The 15,862-nt window shown below is 45.9% G+C and overlaps 1 protein-coding gene across 4 annotated transcripts in view; it reads left to right on the forward strand.

Annotated features, from left to right (window-relative positions):
* BRD3 (bromodomain containing 3) overlaps nucleotides 1-15,276 on the forward strand; it is a 50,729-nt gene extending 35,453 nt beyond the window's left edge. For 3 of the 4 annotated variants that reach the window (XM_064468488.1, XM_064468487.1, XM_064468489.1), the window contains 7 exons: nucleotides 120-170; nucleotides 4,552-4,680; nucleotides 5,103-5,294; nucleotides 6,113-6,348; nucleotides 6,873-7,165; nucleotides 9,046-9,174; nucleotides 9,913-15,276. In XM_064468488.1, coding sequence (XP_064324558.1) covers nucleotides 120-170; nucleotides 4,552-4,680; nucleotides 5,103-5,294; nucleotides 6,113-6,348; nucleotides 6,873-7,165; nucleotides 9,046-9,174; nucleotides 9,913-10,028 — 1,146 coding nt within the window. In that variant the 3' untranslated portion in view covers nucleotides 10,029-15,276. The remainder of the gene's footprint in view (nucleotides 1-119; nucleotides 171-4,551; nucleotides 4,681-5,102; nucleotides 5,295-6,112; nucleotides 6,349-6,872; nucleotides 7,166-9,045; nucleotides 9,175-9,912) is intronic. The other variant, XM_064468490.1, reaches the window with a different exon arrangement.
* Nucleotides 15,277-15,862: the final 586 nt, after the last annotated feature.

The following is a 15,862-nucleotide window of genomic DNA, read 5'->3' on the forward strand; positions in this document are numbered from 1 at the left end:
TCCATCAGCTTGGAGGTCCGTCCGCATGGCTTGGACTGTAGGCTGATGGATAAATCAGGCTGGTCGGGTCTCCGTCCTGCTCCAAGCAGGGTCACTTACTCTGATCTGCTCCCTTCCAGGGGTCACCACCTTCTCAGCTGTGTGGATCTGACCGTGCTCTTCTGATGTCTGTGAGTAGGCTGGGAGCAGGGACAGGTTGCAAATGGGGTTTTTTATGTCCTTCTGTAAGTCAGTACTTAAGTGGCAACAGGAACCGTCATATATGATGTTCTGTTTACTGTGCATACAGTTACATTTGCCCATGCTTATCATAGGCTACACATCAAAATCTGTTCTAGGAGTCTATAAACTGGCCAGTAGCTTTAAAGCAATTTCAAAGGATGTCTGATTCGCAGAAATGGCTGAGAGGGGAAGCATCTCTTCCTGAGTGCAGTTGTTCTTTTTGTTATCCCATTAGAGTGATGAAGTGTTATTGATAGCCTTTTCTCTGCTAGTCTTGTGAACACAAGACATTAGATGATCGCTTCGTAAATAAACTAATTCAGTTACTGTACTGACTTTAGTGGGACTGCTGGTAAACCTAGTCCCTTCAGACCTATTCTCAGTTCAGTGACATTCCCTTGACTTCCTAGGGATGCCGTGGGTCTCCAGAGATACCTGCAGCCTGGTAGATCAAATCCTGGATGCATGCAGTAAGATTAGAGGTGGGGAGGGTGAAATGCTGACTCTGTCAAAGCTGGTATTTCCACGCCTGGTTAGGTGGCTTCTTAGCAAGGGATTCTGTGCTGTGTTCCACAAAATCTAGGTGCAAAACTGATTTCTCAGGTTGGTGACTTCTTCACACTTAAATCTCTTTATAGTCCTAGCTTGATTCTTTTAAGAAGTGTACGCGTCTGATTGCACTTCCTCTGCAAGTGCAGGTGATCCTCTCCCTCTGTACCTCACTAGTCTAGGACAGAAAGCTGGAGACTAGTGTAGGACAGAAAACTGGTCTCCACTGGAGACTTTTGCATGTAAAGACTCTGGATTTGTCTTTCTACGTGGTAGTATTTTTCTTAATAAACTTGTTTGAAGTGCTGTCTGGTACTGGTTTTTTATGGAGTGTTTTATTATCATTGCTCTTGGCCTGTAGATCCTAGTGTGACTTCTCTGAGATGCAGTCTATAACACATTAACCGTGTGGAAAGAAGCCTGCCATTTGCAGGCAGTGTAATTCCCCAGTGTCAGGGGCTTTCTCTGTGGCTCTGAAAGGTTTTAGATTTAATTCTGTGCAAGTGACAATGACTGTGGTAAAGCAGCGCAACTAATGGCCTTCAAACTAATCTTGAAGGAATTATGTGAGAAAGTAAAACGTAAACATTGGTGCAGCTATAGGAGATTCCCCAGTACCTGGTTGCTTGTCACTTTGGTTCTCTGGTTATATGAGGTGTGATTTTCTTCAGAGAATATCCTTCATGTCCTGAAGCATTCTTTTTCAGGCTGTACACCCAGCAGAGATGTGCTTCAGAGGATTTGGAGGTTGTTTTGTCCGTGTGCATGGTGGAGGAGGCAGGTTGGTTGTCGCGCCTGCGCTGGTGGCAGGTGAGAGGTGGAGGTGCTGCAGCTGAGCTTGTCGTAGCTGGGATTGGAGCGGTGTGCTGGAGTGCTGCGCTGGGGCTAGGGCTGAGAGCGGGAAGAGCTGAAGGGACAGGATCAGTGAGCACAGCTCAGTTCTGCGGTAGTCATCGCAGGGGAGGGGAAGATCTTGGAGGAGAGGGAGGCAGAGGCATGGATTGCACTTCAAAAATTAAGAGGCAGCAGCCCCAATTCCCCATGGTAGGTGAAGCACTTGCTGTGAAGCTGTAGCAGCGCTGTGCTTCTGCTGCCCTCTTCCAGAGTCAGACAGGGCCTGGCTGTGGTACGTTCCCGTTCCCCCCTCAGGTGCTGGGGAGCTTCAGCGTGGGGAGGCAGGGTGCTGCGCCTGCGAGGGAGCTCGGGGGAACCTGGAGCACCTCTTCTCCCACTCCGTCCTCTGGCTGCTGGGCCATGGCAGCAGTGATGGGCATGTCTCTGCCTTCGGTTTACTCAGCGGTGAACAAGCAACAGTCCTCACCACGCAAGAAGATTTATACAAGGTGTTTACTTCTGGAATAAAGCGCTACCTCCAGGGATCTAACTATGCTCGCTGGTTCATTTCCTTGCAGGGAATTGCTGTGGTTTCAGAGCAGCCGAGTTCAGGGTCTTGAACATGAGGAGACATACTTTGGTGGAATTTTAAAATATTTTAGTCGTACCTATTTTAGAGTAGAAATACAGTTTCACAAAGCGGCTGCTCTTATTGAGGCCGACTCTGTAAGGTGCAGTTAGGCCCCCAGGAATCAAGCTAAGTCCTCGTTAGCTGGTAGAGATGGCGTTTTCTCTGCTAAAGTTGCTGGACATGTGTGGCCCTGTCCCTCGTCAGCACTGCCCTGATGCCATGCCCAAGGCGTGCGCTTTGAGGACAGACTGGTGTCCAGTTTAGTCTTGGAGAGGAGAAAATGGAAGGGGGACATGTCAGGTCTTCAAACATGTACAAGATTGCTGCAAGAAGGGAGGGAACAAAGACTTCTGCATCCTCTGTGGGCAGGTCAAGGCTTGCCTTAGAGCAAGAGGCACCTTAGACATTAGGAAATTAATTTCTGAACATTAAAGAATGTTGAACAATGGATCTGACTGAGGGAAAAATGAGGTTGCTGTGGTAGATACTGCATAGGGCAGAGAATGGACTCGCTGGCCTCCCAGCACCTCTGCCGGTCCTGCTTGTCTGTGACTCCTGATTTGCAATTGTAATAACTTTTTTTTAAGCAGCTGGATATTTCCAAGTGAATTTGTAACCAAAGATATTCCAGCCCACCAATTTAAAGTCCTTTTTTTTCTTTTGTTAAGTTAATAATTCTTTACAAGAAAACAAAACAAAAAAATCCGTGGATTAAAACTGTTGGTTTTGGATGAAAGCGAAGCTTCAGACGCTGAAATGTATTTCACAGGCAGTAATCGGCCACTGAGTGTGCCAAACATACATAAGCGCATCAAAAAGGCCTTTCATGCAGTAAGACGTGTTTTAAAATAAATGGGCCCTTCCGTTCGAAGATGTGTTTTGCTTTGGAGCTGGCCTGAGATGCTTTTCAAATAAGGCCAGCTCTCCTTCAGACAGGAGAAGCACAAACCTATTTCCCTTTCTGTCTCTGTGCTGTGGCTCAGAGGCTTTCTCCTTGTTTATTCACCAAGAGAATGAGGTTTCATGGCAAAAGTTTGACAGGTGTCTGGCTGCAGGAATGTCACCACCTTGCGTGCAGGTCCCTCCAAAGCTGCATCCCTGGAGGTGAAATTCTGCCCTACTCAGAGCAAAACCAGTTTTGGGAGTCATTGTAGTGTTTCATGATAGTTACAAGGTCTGCAGTGTAGCTTCCATAGAACAAATGGGAATTTTGCTTGCGTTAAGGCTTCTAGCGTTACAGACCCTAAGCAGCCCTGCTTCCTGCTTGGACGGGGGATGCAGCTTCCCTCATCACGTTTGCAGCCTGTCTGCCGCTCAGCCCCTTCCCTTCGCTGGGGGATGGGTCCAGGTGCACAAGACATACAAAAAAGAGGCCTGCAAGCACTTGGCAAGTAGAATTTCTTTAAACCCAGGTCTTCTAATTGCAAATGAAATCTAGCGTTAGCTTATTTTTCCTTTCCGTAGGAGTAATTGGAGCTAAGGTTTTATATATAGTAGTAATATATCCATAAAATCAACCAAATTCTAGGAATGATGTAACCTGTTCTCTAAACGCAAGAGAAATGGACGAAAGTGAGAGCTGAAAAATACGAGAAAGGAACAAGGTGCAAATATTTAGCTCCTGATACTTATCGTCACTGCACTAGGAAATAACGTTATGAATAGGCTCGTGAAGGGTGAATTCTGTATCCATTCTTTATCAGTTGGACTTTTAAATCAAGAGTAGGTGTTGCAGTTTAACTGTAATGCCTGTCTTGCTGTAGGAATCACCAAGCAAAATTCACGCCCTGTGTTAGCAGGAAGTCCAAGTTAGATGGTCGTGATCTTTTCTGCCCTTTCGGATTTACAGGGCAAATATACCCAAGCTTAAGGTCCTCCTGTAACTGTAACTTGGCTGGCGGTCGACTCTTGCCCTTCCCATCCATGATCCTTGTTTACATTAGTTTCTGATCCGGCAAACCCTCTTTCTAAATTACACTATTTTCTAATAGAATGTGGACCCTGGCAGATTTATATAGCACTACTCAGAAAAAGAAAACAACCCAAATTTAGAATCTTAAAGTGTTTAAACTGTTATGGAGCAATATCAACTTCTTTGGTTGTCTGGTGTTTTGTTTGCATGATTGTTTTAAAACACAGAAACTCTGAATGTTATTTGGGATCCGATGAGCCAGATCACTGTTCTCTTAGACAAATATGATTTTTGAGGCTGTTCTGAGCTGCCTCCAAGATGCACGTGTCCTCCATGCAGTTGCTACAAATGCCGTTTGCTTATGGCTTTTTCTTCCCTTTCCCTTTGGCTTGTTTGTTTGCAGAAAAAAATGGACAGTCGGGAATACCAAGATGCGCAAGGTTTTGCAGCAGATATTCGGTTAATGTTCTCTAATTGTTACAAGTACAATCCTCCAGACCACGAAGTGGTAGCCATGGCCAGGAAGCTCCAGGTAAAGGTGGTGGCAAATGCATCTTCCAGAGTACGTTTAGTTCAGCTACAGGGTGTCAGTTCAGAGATCCAGGTGTGGATCTGCTCTTGGCACCAACAAAGGAGAGTCAGTGATTCCTCCTGCCCTTGGAAAGAGCCATGTTCTCTGCCGCAGAGCTGTTGTGCTTTTCACGTGGCATGGCCCAATGCCACGTTCCGCTCCTAAAATGTTATAATCGTTGCTGTATGAAGTAATGGGAGAATTTTCTTGGGTTTACAGACCATATATGCCCAGCTATACGTTATTATTTACTTGTACAGCGCCTTGTATAGTATAGTAAGAGGCTGACCCATGGTGGGGTGTCTGCTGTGTTTAAAAGGCCAGAGTGAGGTCTTTGTGGCTGAGGCTCCTTTCGTCACCAGTTTTTTTCCCCCTTTTTCTAGGATGTCTTTGAGATGAGGTTCGCAAAAATGCCCGATGAGCCTGCAGAGGCCCCACCTCCACCTCCACCAACAGCACCAGTGGTGAGCAAAAGCACAGAGAGCAGTCACAGCAGTGAGGAGAGCTCTTCCGACTCAGATAGCTCGGACTCGGAAGAAGAGCGAGCGACTCGGCTGGCGGAGCTCCAGGAGCAGGTATTCCAATAGCCAAGCTGTGTGTCTGTGTCTGTGCAGGAGGAAGCGTTTAATTTTGTTCTTAAAAATCCTGCCTAGTCTGGGATGTAGCAAAGCAATCTCCCCTTCTGCCAGCTAAAGGAGAAAAATGCTCACCTGTAAAAGTGTGTGTTTGATGTAATGATGATTTTCGTCAAGATAGCCATTCTCTGTGCTGATTTTCTGTGCTTCCTTCTGGGATCCCAGAGTACGAATGAAGGTGCAGACAACTCTAGGGATCCAGGAAGAACAGACCCTCATTTTGTATGAGAGCTCAGGCTCATTTGAAATCTGTCAGAAGCTTCCTGTGGGATATTGTCCCCCCCACCCCATCTGCAGAAGTGAGCTGTTCTGCCTGTTGTGGTTGCAGACGATTAAGCCATGGCCTTTCTTATTATGCAATATGCATTGTTGGATGATACAGTGCTTATGTGTGCTACCGTAATACAACAAAGCATTACTAAAATAGCTTATCTGGGGTCTCAAACCAAGCTAGTAGGAGAGCCATGAAGTGAACCCAGGGTTCCAGAGGCCAAGTTGTCAGCACTCAGACGGAGCTACTGAGCTTAATTTTTATTTGTCCCTATAAAACAAGAATGATGTTTTTGAGTCAACTTTTGCATACTTGCATTGCATTTTTTAAAGAATTTCAAATCAAGCAGTCTCCTGAGTTCAATCACTAGGCTGCTTGATCACTGACTTTGGGACATGCTTACACGTTGGGATGTAGAGGAGGATATGTGGAGACATCAGTTACCTTGCCTTGAAGGCTGATATATTTTTTCACTGTTCTCCCCCAGCTAAAGGCCGTCCATGAGCAGCTAGCTGCATTGTCACAAGCACCAGTGAACAAACCAAAGAAAAAAAAAGAGAAGAAGGAAAAAGAGAAGAAAAAGAAAGATAAAGAGAAGGAAAAAGAAAAGCACAAAGTAAAAGCTGAGGAGGAGAAGAAACCCAAGGTGGCTCAACCACCAAAACAAACCCAACAGAAGAAAGCCCCAGCTAAGAAAGCAAACAGCACGACCACGGCTAACAGGTGAGAGCCTGCCTAAGGGGAATGCCAAGAGCTTCCAGCCCAGTTCTCCTGGCCCTCCTGGCCCTGTTGAATTCCTGGTGAACCTCAGCTGTTGGAGCAGTTAATTCGCTATTGAATAGTGTCCCCATTCCCAGACAACTCTAGGGAGTCTTTAAGTTAGAGCTGGCAGCAGAACCATAGTATTTCCAGTGTCCAACTCTCTCGGAATCCCTGCCTGATCACTCTCAGATAAGGTTTTGCTTTTTGCCTTTAGCACAGCCAGCAAGAACGTGCCATTTCGTTGCTGCCCCCCTGCTGCTGTACGGGCTTGTTGTCATGCCTCACAGGGCTAAAATATAATAGGAGTAGAACAGCTGATCTCAGATTTCTGAACTTTGTCAGAAGTTGTGGTGCTGTTCAAGCCATCTGGCAAGAGGTTCAAAGCCAAGAGCATTGGGATGTTTGTTACGAGGAGGGTAGGAAAAAAAAAAGTTTATTGCTTCTGTATACCCATGAATGTTTCCGTTCTTGCCAACCCCCCCCAGGCAGCCCAAGAAAGGAGGCAAACAGGCATCTGCAACCTACGATTCAGATGAGGAGGAGGAAGGTCTGCCCATGACCTATGATGAGAAGCGACAGCTCAGCTTGGACATCAACCGCCTGCCTGGGGAGAAGCTAGGCAGGGTGGTGCACATCATTCAGTCGCGGGAACCTTCCCTCAGAGACTCCAATCCCGATGAGATAGAAATAGATTTTGAAACATTGAAGCCTACAACTTTACGAGAACTGGAGAGATACGTGAAATCTTGTTTACAGAAAAAGCAAAGGAAACCATTTTGTAAGTTACCTCCTGGGGCACACATTCCCCCACCAGCTCTTGGGCTCAGCTTTGGAGTCTGGGCATGTGTGTTGGGATTCTCTTATCCAGCTGTTTGGTATGTGATGACAGGGATTTTTAGAGACTCTTTTCTCCCAAGAAAATGTACAGAAACTTCCTATTTTTTCTGTTCTTTCTTCCCACGATGTCGTGCCACGGAGACCTGGAGGACTATTGTGTTCCTCTACAAGACCCTTATTACTTACCTAGAATCTAGAAGGCACTGTAAAGGTTTCAGTCTCACTGTGTTAGGTGTTATGTGCGCACATCTGGAAGGATCAGTTTCTTATCCTGAATAGTTCAGCATCTAATTAGGAAGGAAACAAAAAAGAGTGGTTGGGATCCAAACACCAAGACAATAACTTGCACAAAGTTACCTGGGCACCCTGTGGGTTCTGGGTGTAAGTGTCCGAGTTGTTTGTGCGCCCCAGAACTGCTCTTCCTAGATGGCCTGATCACCGTATTGCCCTCAGTCTCGTTCAGATCAGAGGGTTAGTGTTAATCCGCTGCAGTGTGTACGGTTCAGTATGGGACAGACTTCTCTGTGCCTCATCCACACAGAGTGAGTTGTTGCAGCCCCTTAAGACTTTAGCTCCAGCCAATTAGCAATAGGATCACTTACCTGAAGCAGTCCTGGCTCTGCCCGTCTGTTGGTTAAGAGGGAGTTGTCCTGTTAGGAGTATAACACAGTAGCTGCTCGTAGCTACTCACAGCTCTTGCAGAGCACCTCCTTTTCCTCACCACAGGACTCTCAGGTAGGCCTAAGCAAAGCTTAGATTTTGACCCTTCTTTTTGCTTTTCAATACACTGCTTTGAGTCCATCCTGTCTCCCACCCTGAGTCCTTTACTGTTGGATTAGCTCAGGAGAAGATTTTCTAGAGTGGTCTGGAACAAGAAGCATCCTTTTGTTTTGGAGCCAAAGCATAGAGTAATGCAGATAAGCTCAGATGTCTGTCCGTCCGCTCCTGTGAGACTGGTACACCCGGGGCTGGCGGGCTGGCGTGCCTGACCACAGCCGGACTCTCCTGCTGTTGCTATCTATTGCAATGCTTAGTGTTTAGGGGCGCACCCTTTTAGGGCTGGCCTTTCCAGATTGCACTTTTTTTTTAAATCAATGCTTTAAAACAACGCACAGAAACTTAGGTATTTCCTTGCTGGATCAGGCAAAATGTCTGGCCCGTCTTGTGCTTCTGATACTGGCCAACACCTGGGTTGAATTACTCCTTCTCTGGAGGGATATTTCTTCTGCTCAGAAGTACTGCTGGTACTTCTCATAATTTCCAGCCTGACTGATGGTTGTTCTACATTCTTATCCTTACACTCTTATGGCCTGCCAGCCTTTGACTCAGTTGGTTTTTAATCTGTTCTTTTTGTTTTATATTTAGAGCAACATAAAACACAGTAGATTCTTGCGTGAGGTGTCTTAAGTTACAATGGCAGATGCTTACTTCTGACAACCTTTAATGGGACACTTTATTTTACAGGGCAGAAAACCCATGTAACAATTCTGTAATTACAATTGTGTAACTATTGACCATATAACTGGCTGGTAAGTAACCTGTAACTACAAGGTTGTTACATGGATATTTCTATCTGCTAAAATACTTTCCAGAAGGCCTCTCTTAAAAAGTGCGTGTTACAGGTTGATGGTGATCGGATGATCTAGACAACTTCATGCGTTGTCCTCTATCTGGGATGTGTAGTTGCTGTGTGGTCACTTGATCTTAGAGGTGTCACTGCAGAGTGGTTGCACAGATTTACATGCCCTGTAAAATAGTGATGTCCGCTCTCTTTCCCCTGCAACCGTGCAGTTTCAGAAATTGTGCGTTCCTCCTCCACAGCTGCAAGTGGAAAAAAGCAAGCAGCAAAGTCAAAAGAAGAGTTAGCTCAGGAAAAGAAGAAAGAACTAGAAAAACGGTTACAGGACGTCAGCGGGCAGCTAAACAACAACAAGAAACCTGCAAAGAAAGGTAATGGCTTTGCTTTTACTGTGCTAACAGTGCCCAAAAAGTTGTGTATGTAGATAGGCTTCTGCGCTGAGGCAAAACTGCGGCCTTTTGGTAGCCTTGGGTTTATCTCTGACAGTTACCCCAGTTACTAGTGTCAGGGCACAGCGAGTTGCTGCTGGGCGCTGAGCTTCTCTGTGGGGGCTGCTTTGGCCCCTGTCCAGGTGGAAGCTCTCCTGGGTTGTAGATGTGAGGTGTCTTGGAGGCAATTCATCCTTCAGAGGGAGGAGGATCATCTGCTCTGCGTTAGCCTGTGCAGGACTGTGCACACAGGTGGGTAGCGCAGAGCATCGGACGGATGGGTTTTCTCCATTGTGGGATTAAAAAGCCCAAGGCCCCATATAGTGACACAGTGTGAAATATTGTACAGAAGACTCTTCCAGTGTGAACTAAGCTTCTTCCAGCTTCACACAAGTCAAGCAGGGTTTTCTTGAGTTCAGAAGTTGCACTGAAGCGTGCAAGGCTGTGGACCCAGGTCCCCAGGTGCTCTGCTCTCCTGTGCCGATCCCAAATTTCCGTGGCCACCTGCAGCCTGACAAACCCCGACATCCACTGGTGGGTCAGGCCTCGTTGCAGCAAGCGAACGCTGCCCAGGCAAGACGAAGTTGTGAGCGTAGCCACAGAGGATGAAGGCTGTGGGTAAACCTTCTCTAGTTCAGTGCCTTGCAAGTAACCACATCGCTGCTGCCTTTTTCCCTGCAGAGAAATCTGGCTCAGCTCCTTCTGGAGGCCCTTCCCGGCTCAGCAGCAGCAGCTCCTCCGAGTCCGGGAGCAGCAGCTCCAGCGGCTCCAGCTCGGACAGCAGCGATTCGGAATGAGTCACGGACACTTACACACAAAACGGACATCACCCTCACCAATGTTCTGCAGTGTTCCTTTCTCTCCTTAATATACTGCTCTTGTTCCACGGTGGTCAGGTTTTTTTCCTCTCTCTGACCTTTTTATTTTATTTTTTAATTCAGTGTTATAAAAGGTATCTTCCATGTTTGGGGGGGGCTCTCTTTTCATAGGTCAAAGATCTTTGCGTGTGCGTGTGTGTGTGACTAGACTTTATGACAGTTCCCTTTGCATAAAGTCTCTAAAATACATTTTAACTGAAGAAAATTGGTTGAAAATGGAAGAACTTTGAACTCTTAGCAGGAGATAAATAGAAAGTTCTGCAAGGTTTGTAGTACATTTCCCTCCCGCCCCTTCCCTCTCCCCAAAATGTTCTCTTTTAATAAGCCTGCCTGGCTCACACAAGGTAAAAAAAAAAAAAAATTTTTTTTAAAAGAAATCTCTGTAAAATGGTACTGTATCTGAAAGATGTTAGCTTTTGAACTAGTTGGTGTACTTGTTATTAGCACTAGTATTCTTAATCTCGAAGTCTACAGTGTGATGAAAATGTCAGATGCTATCATCTTTTTACATAAAAACAAAAAAAAACAACAAAAAAATTCTCATGTACTGTGGATTGCTAACATGCTTTTTTTTTATAATCTTGGTAGAGACATAGGCACCTGTTCAGGAAGGTATTTCAGCATGAGTTTGACTTTAAGCACATGAGCAATATAAGTAGTTGCATTTCTTGTTTTTTCCACTCAATTGTCATTTTTCTTGGGGGTATGTTGGGAAGAAGGGAGCAAGGGGTACTCACGTTTCTTGGGAATGTTATTTTTAACATCAGATAGATAATTTCCAGGAAATGGACCCTCTCAATGAAAGTTTTCATTTAACTGAAAACAGTTTGTGCCTGAAAGTTCTCAGCTGGACCTCTGAGTGATCCCTGCAGAGTGACCAAGGCAAGTCATGTGCTCGTTATTAGACACATGCTCAAGTACTTGCTCCATGACACGCACCTCAGTCTGGGCTTAAAATAAAGGAGCACTTGAGCTCCAGCTGAGGCTGAGCTGGCAGGGGAGTTGGAGAGGGATGTTGTGTGTGTTTGGGTTTTTGGTTTTGGGTTTTGGTTTCTTTTTTCCCCCTCCTTGTCATTTCAGTAGCGAGCTCCTAGAAAGGGAATGCTACTTCTGTGTCACGCAGGGTGCATGTTTCCAGACACTGAAATGCTTACCTCAATGAAAAGAAAAAAGAGGGGAGGGAGAAAAAAAGAAAAGAGACAATTTTTTAAGGCTTGCAGTTTTTTTAAGCCAGCCTAATGTTTTGACCTGCATTGCTGCAATATGCTCTTGTTTTCACTGTCCCTAATTTCATGTATATACAAGTATTTTATTTATTAAGCACCATTGGTCATTTAAAACTTACTAAAGAAACCAACAAAAGCAAAGCTGCATTATGCAGACCAGCAGGAATGCGGACTTCTAATGTGGTTCAAACCAGCTTAAAAAAAAAAAAAAACGCAAATAAAAACCAGATACTTTATTTAAATCCAGTGGACTTTTATACCTGCAGGTGCTACAGTTCAGTTTATCGTGTGTCTGGTGCTTTGTCATGTTTGATGTGTTCATTGTTGGTTTTGTTTTCTCTCTTCTTTACCTTTTCACTCCAGCCCCCTTTTTTCCTGTTTTGTACAGATTTTGGAGAAATACAGGTAGATACAATTTCTTGATGCAGAGCATTATTATTTCCTCTGTAATATTTCCAGAGGTCTTTTTCCCCCTCTTGTTTTTTTTTTTGTAGACCAGTGTTTTTTTTTCTTTTATAATCCGATTTTAGGAAAACACCAGTTCTATAATTATATAAAATTTGTAATCTGAGGGGCAGAAATTTATTGTAAATTCTTAACTTTTTATTGTAAAGAAAAAAATATACAGAGTTTAACAGAAAGTTATGCCTTTCCCTCTCCCAGTGCCAGTCCCTAAGGCTGCCTCTCTACTGTGGGGTAGCCCTAAAATTCACCCGGCTGCGGTCTCCGAGTGGTTTGCCAGAGGCCCTGTGGTGCAGATTGCACCAGCTTTTAGTTTTCACGTAGGTGAGTGGCCCTGAAGGACTCCTCAGCCCCCCGCACACGACTTTCATTGCACGCTCAGCCTCCACGAGCTCGGACAGGGGATGGCGTGCTGGGATGCGGGGCGTGCGGGGGGTCTCCCTTTGCTGGAAAGCCGGGCGAGCGCAGGGCCGGCCTGTTAGTAGCACTCCATGGTTTGCACTTCTGACTGCATCCACGCTCAGCTGCCAGTCACTTACTGCCCATCGACTGGCGTTTTACTAGCTAGACACTTTTGCATCTGTCTTTAAGAATCTATCTTCCAAAGGTCAGCATTTCAGCGTGTGCAGGTGTATGTCTGTCCATGTCTGATCCGCGTAGCGGCAGTAACACGCTCGCCATGGTTTGCTGTAGAAGAGAATTCCCTTGTTTTATCTTCTGCTGAGGGCTGAGCACGCGGTGCTGCGTGGCACTGAGTTCCTCCTTATAACTTGCTGGGCATCTTTGGCTCGTTTTGCAGTCACCGGAGTGCTCTGCCTGTTGGCAGGAGGCTCTCAAGCCTTGGCGGATAGTTTCCCATAGTATTTGGAAGTGGATGAACTAGGGTATTCTGATTCTAACTGAAATTAATGATCTTTCTTTTCCATTAACAATGGAGTTATTTTTAGTTCCTATACTTTTTAAATTCTGCCCTTAAAAAGATCTTCCCCTAGACAGATCCTTAGTAATATATTTTCAGAATTTACCGTGAGGGAATGTAACATACACCTCATCAAGAGCTTAGGGGTTTTTTTAATGGGGTTGGGTTTCATCTGTGTTTCTCCTATTGTCTGAGACTTGCATTATCAAAACCAACTAGTATTTTAATTAAAACAATTGCAACCAATTCAATACCGTGACAACTTGGATAAACGAGCTCCCAGCTTTCTTCGCTTGAAATCTTTTCCCGAGTGCATTAACCTGGGCTATGCCGTTGATGTGACGTGGCGGTTGCTCTGGACGAAAGGCGCTCCCGTGCGGAGGACACACCGCAGCCGGTGTTGGAGGCAATAGCAGCCCGCCCGGCAGCCGCTCTCGCCGGCATCGCCGCCGCAGAGAGCCCGGGGGCCTGGCTCTGCAGCGTGCCACCGTCCCGCGACGCCGGGGGCGACCCCGCTGGCCACGGCCAGGCTGCAGGCATCCCTCTGGGACGCACAGGGCTGTCCCACCGCAGCCACTGGGAAGGTTAGAGCCACAGGGCTGGGGACCAAGCGTGGAGTGATGGAAAGGGGCCTGGCCTGGGACTGTCTGCAGTGTTGGAGGAGAATCCTTATTTTAGTTGGCAAACCCGTCCTAGCTTGGGGATTTGCAAGGAAGACGAGCAACCAGAGCCACCAAGGAATAGAAGAACCACCTGCGTATCTTTGAATCACCCAGCTGCGACTCGGGCTACTGTTTAGTGGGGAACTTTTGTTTTCGCGGAGAGGAAGGTGTTCCCTATGAAACGGCAGTTCACAGGAGAAATCCGTTTTGGCACGACCTTCGTTTCAGGAGAGAAACTGGTGACTCTTCATTTCAAAATGTTGTTCTTACACGTTTTCGTTTTCGCATTGTTTGTAGTGCTCATTGTCTCCTGACATGTCAGTAGTGGTGCCTCTTGTATCTCCAGATCGGAGCGTCTCCAGGAAAGAAGAGATGTTTTCAGTCCATAGTAAGTAGCAGCAGCCCTTAATGACTTGGAAACTGAAACAATAGAGCATTTATTTAACTGAGTTTGTATTGCGTGACACGTCAGTACGGATGTCATGAAATAACTTTAAAATGATCGAACATATAACATTGAAATAACATTTTTAAGAATAAAAGATTGAAATTTTTATGGTAAAATTTTTCTTGAACGAACAAAGTTTAACTTTGTTTTCCAGGGGAAACTTCACTGAAATCAGTATGATTTCTTATGTATACATGCACACAAACAGTTTTATTGAAACTGCTTTTTTCTGACGAATTCCTGTTTGACAAAACAATATCTGACCAGACCTGTTATCAATCAACCAGCATTACTGCACCTTTAAAAACTTGGTTAAACTCGATCTGATTGCAAGGCCAGCCCGTTTCTTGGCGCGCCGTCGGCTGTAGGCTCAGAGGGACCAGAGGGAGAGGCGCGTCCCGCGGGCTCAGGCCCCGATCCGACTACTAGAGCGACCTGTTGCGTGCAGCAGCTTTCTGCTAACCAAATGTTGTCTCTGCAAAATCATCTCGGGTTTTTGTACCGATGTGATTTTAAACTTTCCTACCAACAGGGTTTGTAACTGTAGAACTGACGCTGCGGGACTATGTTCCCGTTGTCTGTGAGCGTGCGTGTCATGGGCGCGCGTGAGCGTATACGAGTTAGTTACCCCGCAGGGTCTCTTTCCATGTTCTCTATGTGGTAGAAGCAGACTGCAGTTACCTAATCTAGTTCTTTCTCTGTTTTGGGGACTCTTAGACCAGGTTTTAATTTTTTTCCTTGTTTTGAAAGGAACGATGTTTTTTAAAGGTGGGGTTGGAGCTAGGGGGAAGGGATCGGGGCACGACAAAGAAAAAAAACAGAGCCTTTTTCGTACCGGATTTTAGAAAGACCGATTCTCAAACACGAGCAGTTACCGCTAGGGCTGACTGCGGGCAGGCTCTGCGTTGCTGAAGGTAAATTTAGGGCGAGGATTCGTTACACGAGCAGCATTATCTTGCTTGTAAAACATTGAGATGCATTTTTTTAAAGAAATGGTATTTGCATATCTTTTTAAATGTTTTTAAAAAAAACAAACCACCAGCTAGGAATTGACACAGGCCACTTAGAACTTACCCCTGATACTGGCATAACCAATCCAGACAGATTTGTTGTTGTATTTTTGTTTTGGGGTTTTTTTTGGTTTTTTTTAATATTTAAAAAAAAAATGTTACTTTTCTGTATGATGTGCATGCAAATTTACCGTAACTCTTTTTCTTAAAACTTTTTAGTGCCATTTCTAGTATATTCCTGTAAATGTCAGTTACTGAAAAGAAATGAGTCAATGTAAGTAGTTTAGCTTGTTTATTGCAAATTGCTGGCCTCAAACACAACAGAATTGAAAAAAAAAAAAAAAGAGTTAGAAAGTAATCTTTGATGTTACTGGTAATCATGGACCCTGGTCCTGGGGCGTTTGTTTTGTTTTCATAATAAAAAGAAAAATTGTTTTGTGTGTGCAGTTTGATCCCATACTTTCCCCTCTCCCTTTCCTCCTCTCCTTTTTCAGGTGTTGCACTTGCTCCGCTTGAAAAATCTGTAAGGCTTTGACCGAGCAGTGGGTTGAGTAGCATTGCTAAGGGACAGGCACACCGAGTGTCCTAGTGCCAGGAGTACCGAAGTAATCCGGCGGTAACTCTGCGAGTCCGGCTGTTGGCGCTGACGGGGTGCCACGCTCACGGGGCAAGCCGCCCTCGGAGCCCGCCGCGGCCGGGGCGCTCGCGGGCGAGCACCTGCCGGAGGCGTGCTCTGAATGCACCGTCCTGTTGGTGAGGGAAGCGCTCGGGCTGCTTTAATGCACCAGGGCAGCCAGGGAAGGGCTTTTACTCTTCCTAGAAGCCTACAGTCTGGAAGGGTCTTAGGTGATGTGAGAATTGCACCCGACTGAGGTAAGTTCAGCCAGCAAGGAGGTGAGAACCTCACCCAGGTGTAATGCTGACTACTTGCAAGCCACCAGGACCTGGAGGAGGCAGGAGGACTCTCTCCCCAGCACTGGCAGCGGCTCCACGGGCCGGTGCCGGCGCCGCGGGGCAGCGAGCCCA

Source organism: Phalacrocorax carbo, chromosome 18 (assembly GCF_963921805.1).
Source record: "Phalacrocorax carbo chromosome 18, bPhaCar2.1, whole genome shotgun sequence".
NCBI lineage: Eukaryota > Metazoa > Chordata > Aves > Suliformes > Phalacrocoracidae > Phalacrocorax > Phalacrocorax carbo.